This window comes from Mya arenaria, chromosome 2 (genome assembly GCF_026914265.1).
Source record: "Mya arenaria isolate MELC-2E11 chromosome 2, ASM2691426v1".
Lineage (NCBI taxonomy): Eukaryota > Metazoa > Mollusca > Bivalvia > Myida > Myidae > Mya > Mya arenaria.
The window spans coordinates 66,138,547-66,148,208 of record NC_069123.1 but is presented as its reverse complement, the minus strand read 5'-3'; the positions used below and the strand labels follow the sequence as shown (position 1 = coordinate 66,148,208).

General features: G+C 36.1%; 2 protein-coding genes across 4 annotated transcripts; one reads left to right on the top strand and one right to left on the bottom strand.

Moving 5' to 3' along the window:
* Positions 1 to 40: 40 nt before the first annotated feature.
* LOC128208112 (nipped-B-like protein B) lies at positions 41 to 2,778 on the bottom strand. 2 transcript variants are annotated; one of them, XM_052911460.1, is made up of 2 exons: positions 2,723 to 2,778; positions 41 to 2,344 (listed from the first exon to the last, which is right to left on the bottom strand). In XM_052911460.1, the coding sequence occupies exon 2, from the start codon at positions 2,310 to 2,312 to the stop codon at positions 324 to 326; it is 1,989 nt and encodes a 662-aa protein (XP_052767420.1). In that variant the 5' UTR covers positions 2,313 to 2,344; positions 2,723 to 2,778; the 3' UTR covers positions 41 to 323. The 2 variants fall into 2 exon arrangements, with proteins under 2 accessions (XP_052767420.1, XP_052767427.1); XM_052911467.1 differs by lacking the exon at positions 2,723 to 2,778 and adding an exon at positions 2,644 to 2,662.
* A 110-nt stretch (positions 2,779 to 2,888) lies between these two features.
* On the top strand, positions 2,889 to 7,443 carry LOC128222306 (uncharacterized). Of its 2 annotated transcripts, none has more exons than XM_052931282.1 (2): positions 2,889 to 3,006; positions 4,809 to 7,443. In XM_052931282.1, the coding sequence occupies exons 1-2, from the start codon at positions 2,924 to 2,926 to the stop codon at positions 5,794 to 5,796; spliced, it is 1,071 nt and encodes a 356-aa protein (XP_052787242.1). In that variant the 5' UTR covers positions 2,889 to 2,923; the 3' UTR covers positions 5,797 to 7,443. The 2 variants fall into 2 exon arrangements, with proteins under 2 accessions (XP_052787242.1, XP_052787252.1); XM_052931292.1 differs by lacking the exon at positions 4,809 to 7,443 and adding an exon at positions 3,169 to 4,394 and having other exon boundaries at positions 2,907 to 3,006.
* The last annotated feature ends 2,219 nt before the right edge of the window (positions 7,444 to 9,662 follow it).

The window sequence follows — 9,662 nt, the reverse complement described above, 5'->3', positions numbered from 1 at the left end:
AATCTTTACCAAATTTGGTCACACTTTTTAGTTCGAATGTAGACGTAATCCGAAATATTACACTAATTTTCATAAACTGACCAAATTTAATTCGCGGAATTTTAAAAATCAAAAAGCAAACATTTTCGTATAAAAATGACAGCGTAACATAAAACAACGGAAACAAGAATGGCATACACCGCTGAAATGCATGACAGAAATAGTGTCAGGTGTGAAATATATATACAAAGATTCAATGCATCAATAAAGAAATAAATGATGTCGTAAAAAAGTAAACTTGTCATTTGTAAAGGGCGTTCCATGAAGATTTCCTAGAACATAAATCATAAACGCCTCACAGGCGACACTTTCCTGGCGTGATGTTCCCTCGGTGAGTGCGCTCTTGGTGACTGTGATCTGCTGTCGATCTGGGGGAGAGATATTCGTGACCCATGACTCTGATGTGACCTTATACTCACTGGCCCAATGCTTAGTTGCCGGGACCCGGGATAGTTGAATGGTGGTGCATTACTCTTGTAAAAGTCGGGGCTCTTCGATGGGGCTATCACGGACGGTCTTCTTTCTCTGTACTCGTGATAGACTTTGGTTGAAGGCGGTCTCTTGTCCAAAAGTCTGCTTATTCGGTCTTCTAAATCGCGGTCTTTGTCTTTTTTCGATTGCCTATCTCGGCCTGAACTGTGGTCTCGATCACGTTCGGAATACCGATCCCGATCCCTGTCATCTCGTTTGTCTTTCCCTGAATATCTTTCTCTGTCGCTGTATTTTTCACGGTCTGAATAACCATCTCTTTCGCGATCTCTATTCCGTTCAATGTTTCGATGGTCCTTATATTTGTGCCTACCTCTTGTCGAATCATTTCCAGAATCTTTTCTATGACGTATTTCGGCAAACGATGATTCTCTGTCATGTGTTCGTGAGTAATCTACCAATTCCTTTGATCTGCGTTCAAGCTCAATAACACGACCTTCTATCTCGTTGTTTTCTCGTTCTAAATACTTCACTCTTCTATGAAGCGCACTTTTCTCTCGTTCTAACTCCTTAATCATTTCATTTCCCATAACTACAACATAGGCGCCTTTCTTGTCTTTCTCCTCGTTACTCCTAATAGCAACATTTTGATAGTAAAGATCATCCACAGTTTTCTTTAAGTCTTTTATTTCTTCTTCTTGTGCCCGAACTTTACGTTTTAATGCAGCCTCTACCTGCAAAAGTGTGGTACGTTCACTCATAACGTTTTCATACTTAGCTTTTATGCTTTTATTTTCGGCAAAAAGTGTTGTCCCAGAACGAAACAGCTCTTCTTTGTCTGTTTGCAGTTGACTTACTCGCCTTTTTAGTTCTCTTTCTTTTCCTTTTAGTTCTTCTCTTTCAGCCTTTGCGGCTTCAACTACGCTTACAACATGCTCATCTTCTGAGTCGTTTTCTTCCTTGAACGTTTCCAATGTCTTCTTCTGTTTACTTCGTTTACTAACTAATACAAATTCCGTTTTTTTCTTTTCATCGTCCCATTCCTTTTTCAGTTTCTGATATCGAAGTTTTTCTAGATTAAGCTCAGTTTTAATACCGCTTACGTCCTTTTGTATCTCTGTTATTTCCTCCTTTTTTGATTCATTTGCTCGAAAAAGAGCTTCATTCTCTGACTTTAAGGCTTCACTTTCAAGCAGCATTGATTCGATTTTCGCTTTACTTTCTGAAAGTTCTTTTCTCAGTTCTTCAATATATGCCATGCTTTGTTTTGAATGACTAGTTTTCTCCGCTGCTGCCAAGCGTTCGATTTCTTCCTTCTCACCACCAAGTGATCTCATTTCCTGTTTCACTTTTATAATTTCATCTTCGAACTCCCTATTTTTATTTTCAAGTTCTTCTATTCGGTTTTCAAGTTCTTCTCTGTCTGAAGTTAATTCCTCTAGTTTAGTTTTCTCTTCTGCCATTTGTTTCACGGCATCTTCCTTTTCTTTGAAAATTGTTGTAATTTCTTGTCTGGATGTTTCTAAATCATTTTTCAACTGTTTTTGCTCTGCATCTAGCTGTTTTATTTTTAGCATCTTTTCGCTGTTTTGTTCAATGAGATCCTGTCTTTCATTGAAAATCTTTTCATATGGCTCTTCTGTGTCTAATTTGTTTTTCAGTTCTGTGTTTTCTATTTTCAGCCTTTGGACGGTCTGTGTAAGCTCCATGGAGTTTTCTTCCGCCTCCTGTGCTTTCTGTTTTAACAGATCCTCGCTCTTTTTTAAATCTTCCGTCTCCTGCACCAGGATGTCAATCTGCTCCTTCTGTTGCTTAGATTTACCCGAAGATTTAAAGAAACTCATTTTCTTTCGTAATATGATGCCAATGCATTAGTCTGGAAATAAACGCATCAATTATGGATTATGTAAATTGTATATTATTTATGGGTTTATCTGTTATCAGATATGTTGTATAAATGAATTCAATCGTTTAATTGCATGTGAACACTAAGGCATTTAATATTACATTGGATGTATAACATTCTTGAAATGAAATGTTGGTTTAAAAGGGTTAAAGTATCATGCCTATGGAAAAACTCATCAATGAACATGTGAACATATTTGCATACAAAATACCATGAATCGCTTTATTTCGATAACATTTAAATTTATAATGGTGTAGTGGTAAATTTACCAGTTTAAACGTTTTTGACACACGCCTATTACAGAACTCATTTTCAATTAATATTTTTAAGAACGTTTTAGGTACATACCTCTATATCCCACCTATTTCCTTCATGTGGGAATTGAGTATCGGCGCATAATCGAAATTTAGTCAGTGTATCGTTAATGTTTACACGCCTTTTGACTTCTTTCTTAAAAGACAATAGCAATGAGAAAAAGACGAATTCGTTGATTACTAGTAGTTAAGATTACCCGCTTAACCGAGTCAATGAATAAGCTTTCATTTGAAAATGTTTATTAAAAATGTGGTGTTCCATTTCAATTCAAGCCGTTTAAATTCACAGATCGAAGGCATCTTATCTCGAGTATTAAGGTAAGGTTGTTTCTTACTTTATCACTTCAACATGATATATTTGATGATAAGCGCGTATATAAAAATATTTCACAACTTTAAATTATTTGTAAATCAGTACATTAAATATTTGAGAACATGCTTTGACGGGAAAATATTGAAATATCTAACAATTATATACAGAGCATGAGTAGCGCAGCTACAACTACTCCTGGAAAACCGAATATTTTCGTTGCAAATAGGCCAAAGAAGAAACAACCGCCTTTCACAAAGATCGCAGACGCAACATCCCAGAGAGAAAAGACCAAGAACACCAAGAGTGTCAAGAATTTAGTTAAAACCGTATTAAGCGAAAAACCGGAGTCGGTAAATATTTCCAATGTGCCTAAACTTCAACGAAAGTCGAGACCGATGATTGTAAATAATGACAGCTTACAAATAAAGATTCTTCCTAAGTCTGAATATGATGGAATTAAAGACGAGCTTATGAAGCTGAATGAACTAAACTTTGTTCAGAGTAATCGAATCAATGAACTTGAACAAGAGTCGAACAAGGTTATGCAAGAATTTGGAGCGTTGTACGAGGAGAATGCACTGTTGAGGAAAAAGCTGGACACTGGAAATGAGCCTATTGCAGAGCCGTACTCGCGTGTCTTTGGCGATCGAAAGATTTTGCGGGACTCCGAAATAGGGTATAAGAAGAGAATCCGCAGATTTGAACAAGAACTGATAGAATATTATAAAGAAATTGAAACGCTTGAAAGTGATCTGAAATTAATAAAAGCAAAACTTTTAAAATATAAGGACAAACCTGGACACGAAAAGATAATTGATATTTTAAATACACAAATACAAGACTTAAAAATAGAGAATCAGAAATTGAAGGATGATGTATCTGAGCTTAAGGGGGACAAGCCGCTCAACACACTTTCAAAGAAGACACAAGATCAGAGTCGCCAATCTCCACGCAGAGATGAACCTTCAAAAGTTTCTTATACTCAAAAGAAAGCAACGTTTACCCGACAACCAATGAAAACAAAACCGTCTGGTCATGGCAGTGTGGATGGAATTTCAAGGAGAAATAAAACCCCTGTCCGTCACTTTGAATATGAATATTACCTACCAGATGCAGACCTTTATGACTGGTAGTGAACAGATGACAGGGGATTTGTTGGTGACGTTAGCAAACCTCCATATTAAAATTTTAACTATTCTTTGGACTAGTGCTTCATTGGAACATGTTGGTATTAGTATTGTTATATTTACTTTCATTTGTGACCAACATTATATTTACCATCATCTGTTACCAACGTGTGTACACCTGTATTGCACAGTACAAGTGGTTGATATATGACAGTTCTGTGCGTTATTTACTTTTCCAATCATAAATGAATAAAACAACAAACTGATGTTCGTTCTTGCTGTTTTAATTAAATACCGTTTTTTTGAAAGTTTACTCGTGTTTTTCAAATTATTAAATTGTATACTGTATATATTTAGGTAAAGGTGTGCCGGTTCAAGAACGTATTAATAGAAAAATATAACGACATTACATGGGTTTATCCTGTTATTTGCCAACAGGTTACGCTTCATAATGAGGATGGCAAATACAAAATGATTAACCCTTGTAAAGCCGTTTATAATATTAAAAAACGGTTAAAATTCAACAGATCTAAGATAAAAGGGACACATGTTTAAAAGTAAGTATTGATTTCGATGAATATATTATAAATGTGAAGGTATACCTGTTTTGTACATAGCCAATTGACGTACATGTGCATTTTCTGTTTAAATCATACTTTGTCCATTTTATCTCGATTCAGAATGAGCGGCACAAAAGTACCACATACCCGAATAAAGAAACCACAGGCTGGGATCAGAACACATCCACACAGCAAATATGCGCAATCAAAATTAAAGTCAAGTGAAACCGCCAGTACCGAAACGAATGATGAAGAAGAATCTTGGATGGCGAAAACCGAAAAAGTCCTCAATGCAGGAATGAAGCCCATAGATGCAGCACAGAAGCTTCAGTTGGAACAGAAATACGCAGCAATGTCGAGTAACGCGTCTGTTGGTGACAACCCTGAAGTAAAGATTATACCGATTCCTGAATACAAAGGAATGATTGAGGACCTTACTAGACTTAGGGAAATAAATGTTGCGCACACCAATCAGATTAAAGAACTTGAGCTGGAAACACGAAAGGTGTTGGGTGAATTTGGAGGACTATATGAAGAAAACGCAAAACTACGAAATAAATTGGATACAGGCGGTGAACCCTTTGCAGAATCATACAGGAGGATATTTGATGATCGCAAAACTTTACGAGAGGCCGAGGCTGGCTATAAAAAGCGCATTATTCGGTTTGAACAAGAAGTAGTAGACGCTAAAAAGAAAATAGCGAAACTTGAACATGATATTCAGGCAACGAAAACAAGACTTGAAAAGTACAAGAAGATAACAAGTAAAGATAAAGTTCTCGACGCGCTGAACAAGCAAATAAAAGATCTTAAAGACGAAAATAAAGGGCTGAAAGCAGAGCTAAAACTATTAGTTCAAGCTGCAACAAGAGCTCCAAGAAAGCAAAACAGTGTTTCTTTGGCTGAAAGCAAGCCTGGGACAAAAACACGTCGAAAGTTCTTAGATCAAGGAAAAGCTAAAATAGATTGCAAAAAAGAAAGCCACATTTCTAAAACAAAACACGGAGATTCTAAGGAAGTGGACACTGAAGTCAATAGATATCATGATCATGGATACTATTTCGACTATAGGAATGGTCTTCCGGATACAGATATTAATCACTGGTAATACGGGATCTATATAGCATGCATTGTTTTAATAGTTCGTAGCTGCTGTCAAGAATAAATGAATTGAATAACAATATATGTATGTATACACACTAGGAACCTCGTTGTCAGTAGCATATGTGCAAAACTTAAAGGGGCTAGACACCAGATGACCCTAAAATCGGCAAATACCTTATTTCCACAAAACAAGTCTAGAGCTATCAAAACGACAACATGAGGCCGATAATACATCATTTTACATTATTTAACGAGTGTTTAACTTTTTAAAAATAGCGCATAATGGTTTCCCAATCTATAGTGTGCATATACTTTTAAGCTTGTGACTGTAACATGATTAGTACAGGTACATATACCGACGCTTCTCTTTTAATTAACTGGGATGTACCTGGTAGACAAACCCAGTAAATATTGAATTGGAAAAAATACTCAAATACTGCGAAAGACACATATGTAGCGATGGGATACCTTAGTAAGATTCAATGCGATGTACACATAGATATTTTGTGAAAAAATTGACATTTTTTTTTGCAATTGTATCATCTGGTGTCTATTCCCTTTAACAATGGGGTAAAGAGGTCATTGATCTCTAGCATGTGCTCATCATTTAAGGACGTAAATACAATACTAATGGTTACTGCCATAACCGTGTTATTTTAAACCCGCTTCCAATCATAAGGCGTCTAGGCCAGCCACTACCAAGCTGTATAATCACATTCAAGTAATTTCTTACTCTTCAAACGTATGTGTTATATGTTTCCTACACAGTGTCATGCCCCTCTAGTTTATGTTACAGTATGAGATTGCCTATTTAACTGAAAACTCAAAAGTCTTTACCTGGAAAATAAATCACAAACACTCTAATCCTTGCCCGAGTGCGAGTATTAATAAATTTACACCACCACCCTTTTGAAAGATTTAATAATTGAAGGTGATTCGACAGTTGACAACCTCCTGAGGTAATTTACAAAACCATTCCTTAAGTTAACTCAAGAGTGGTCAAATTTGCGTTGAACACAGCATGCCTCAATGAACAATGCCAAACAAATGAAACTGTGCGCAGTAGAAACATACAAACAAATACAACTCAAACATTCAAACAATAGTTATTGATCGATGTTAAAAAAACTATTTTGAAATCCTATATCAATAACTGTGAGCGTTTTGGTAGTGAGTTCAAACTTGCCACAGTGACAGCAACTTTTGTTTACTTCCTGTTGAATGGCGCCAATTATTAAGTCTATGTTATCTAAATAAAGCATTTTTGTTGCTGTAGTAACATATGTGTAATGTTGCAAAGAAAAAATGTATGTGTTGGTATGCTTATACCGCGTGCGTTAGTTTGCTTTTACTATATTACATCTTATTATTATTGCACGACAAGTACCCCACACTGCTCCAGTCAAATAAATGTTCTAACCTCAGCTTCAGTCCGTACACAAAGGAAAACAAAACTCATTTGAAAAATATAAATTGCATAGATTAAGAGATAGTGACTGGCAATTCACATATCAACAATTATATAGGAAAACATGGCAGCATTGTTACAATGTTTTATGTTGATGTTATGTAAACACTGTGGACATGTTATGTTTGCCTGGTATTGTTTTTTTTCATTTACTTGAAAGAGAATTTTGAAAATAAAATTCAATAAAAGTGACTGTCGATTTCTAGTTCAACTGAGCACGTTTATCTCCTATTATGAAGTATTATCTTGATGGTTTGCCATTGTGAGACATATTTGTCAGACTTGGTTTCTAAATAACAAAATCAGATAATTTTAAAAGTGGGTCATTTTGGGTAAATGCCTGGTTAGATTTTCTCGCGTGATGATCAAATATTGAACTAATTGGAGAATCACGCGGGTAAGCATCTAAAAATGGCGACGTTCGATTGGCTTTTGACACATGTTGCAGACAGAAACGCTAACTTTAGCCGGAATGCCATCGCCGTGTATACATGCATAAAAGCCGAACCAACGAAACATCATAGCATTGTAAACTGTATAAATCATCTTGTGCAATATTAAACGGTATTGATGAGTTATTCAATGCGCTTACATGGCATGCCACATCCCTTTTCAGTAAAAATGCAAAATGAGACCAAGTATGTTTGTGAATAGGCCAAAGCAAATATATAAACAAAATGTATTAGATGGTACAGAGGTTGATTTCTAATTTGGTAGCAAAGAAAGAAATGCTGCCTAAATGCCCATACAAACAAATATATGACATCCTGTTGCTTGGATGTATCTGTCATAAAAGCACCCTGTAGAACACATTAAAGTTCGTCAGGCTCAAAGTCAAAAGGATACCGTTTCATGTTGGTTAACGCAAAAGTTTTAGTCAGTTTTGGGCAACCTTTTTTCTTCTGAACCTTTTCAACCGATATTAGGCTGAATAAAACACTTTGCACTGGTCATCTGTGAAAAGATAAGTCTTTGGCAATGTGCATAAATCAACGTAAACGAAGTCAAGCCTGGCATTATTTTTGTCGCGGCCGCTTGTGGTGAGCGAGACAAGGTTGTCAAAATTTCGGTTACGTTTATGTGCGTGCGTGGATCCGACCGTCCGCAGTCAACTTTGTCCGGGCTGTATCTTGACCATGCACAATATGATTTTCAAAAAAAACCCACCTCAAAGTTTTATCATGATAAGATGGTATGTCGCAAGAACCAAAACTGTACCTTAAAGGTCAAGGTCAAGTTTTACAGTCAAATGTTAAACTGATTCTTGTCAGGGCTGTATCTTCGCCATATCTTATGGTATTTTCAAAAAACTTGTCATAAATCTGATGAGGTGGCGTGTCGCGCACAAGACCCAGGTCAGTACCTCAAAGATCACGGTTAAGGTTGAAGGTCAAAGGTTGAAATGATTCTCGTCTGGATTGTTTATTGACTATGTATTATAAGATTTTCATAAAATCTTTCTATGAAGGTTCACCTTGACGAGGTGGCATGTCACGCATAATATCCAGGTCTGCACAACCCAGATCAAGGGCACGTTTAGAGGTCAAATGTCGAAATGTTCCTTGTTCGAGCTGTATCTTGAACATGCATTATAAGATTTTCAAAAAAGCTTCCATGAAGGTTCACCGTGACGAGGAGGCGTAGCCTGTACACATATTGTTGAATTCCATGTAATGCTATGTTGCAATTGCATAGAAACACATTATATAACACTCCTGCGGCGTAAGTTATGTAATAATACAGTTTATTTCGAAAGATGTTGTTGTATTTATCAGTTTAACAAATATATTGCAAGCAACGCGTTCAATTCAAATTGAAACACAGACCTTCCATTAATTTCCCATAGAACTGCTTGATCTAACTATGTTTGGTTACACACACGTAATCAGATAGCACCACGCAGTACTACACATAGATAAAATGTAAATGTAACTTTTTGTACAGTGATTATATCTTTAAGATACCATTGTCATATTGAAATGACAGGAATGTACATTTACTGATTTGTGTGTGGTTCTGACCGTGTTGTTTTGTACGTTGTGTGTCTCGTTTGTCAACTAAGCATTCGCATTGTGTCTGTTAACAGGATATTTGATGATGGTATGGCTACTTCGACTTTCCTTTGAGTTTTCACTGTTCATTGTGTTAATGTTTAGTAAGGATCATGTCGTGTTTTACATGTCAATGAGTGGAAAAAAGCTAGATTTACCGATCGTAACATTTTTACCTTTTAATATTTCATGTTCTTTTTAGTTCTAAATGGTCATTATAAGGAAAAGAAAATGAGCCTTATATTCGCCGCTAAACTGCTATAAAACTAAATCAACAAACATAGAAATTGAATGTGATAAATGGATTTATTTTATATAGAAAATAAACGAAGATGACGACAACGATAATGA

Coding starts and splice junctions, on each gene's coding strand:
- LOC128208112 (XM_052911460.1), bottom strand. CDS start 2,312: ATGAGTTTCTTTAAATCTTCGGGTAAATCTAAGCAACAGAAGGAGCAG.
- LOC128222306 (XM_052931282.1), top strand. CDS start 2,924: ATGTTTATTAAAAATGTGGTGTTCCATTTCAATTCAAGCCGTTTAAAT. Junction 3,007..4,808: donor ATCTTATCTCGAGTATTAAG/GTAAGGTTGTTT, acceptor ATCTCGATTCAG/AATGAGCGGCACAAAAGTAC.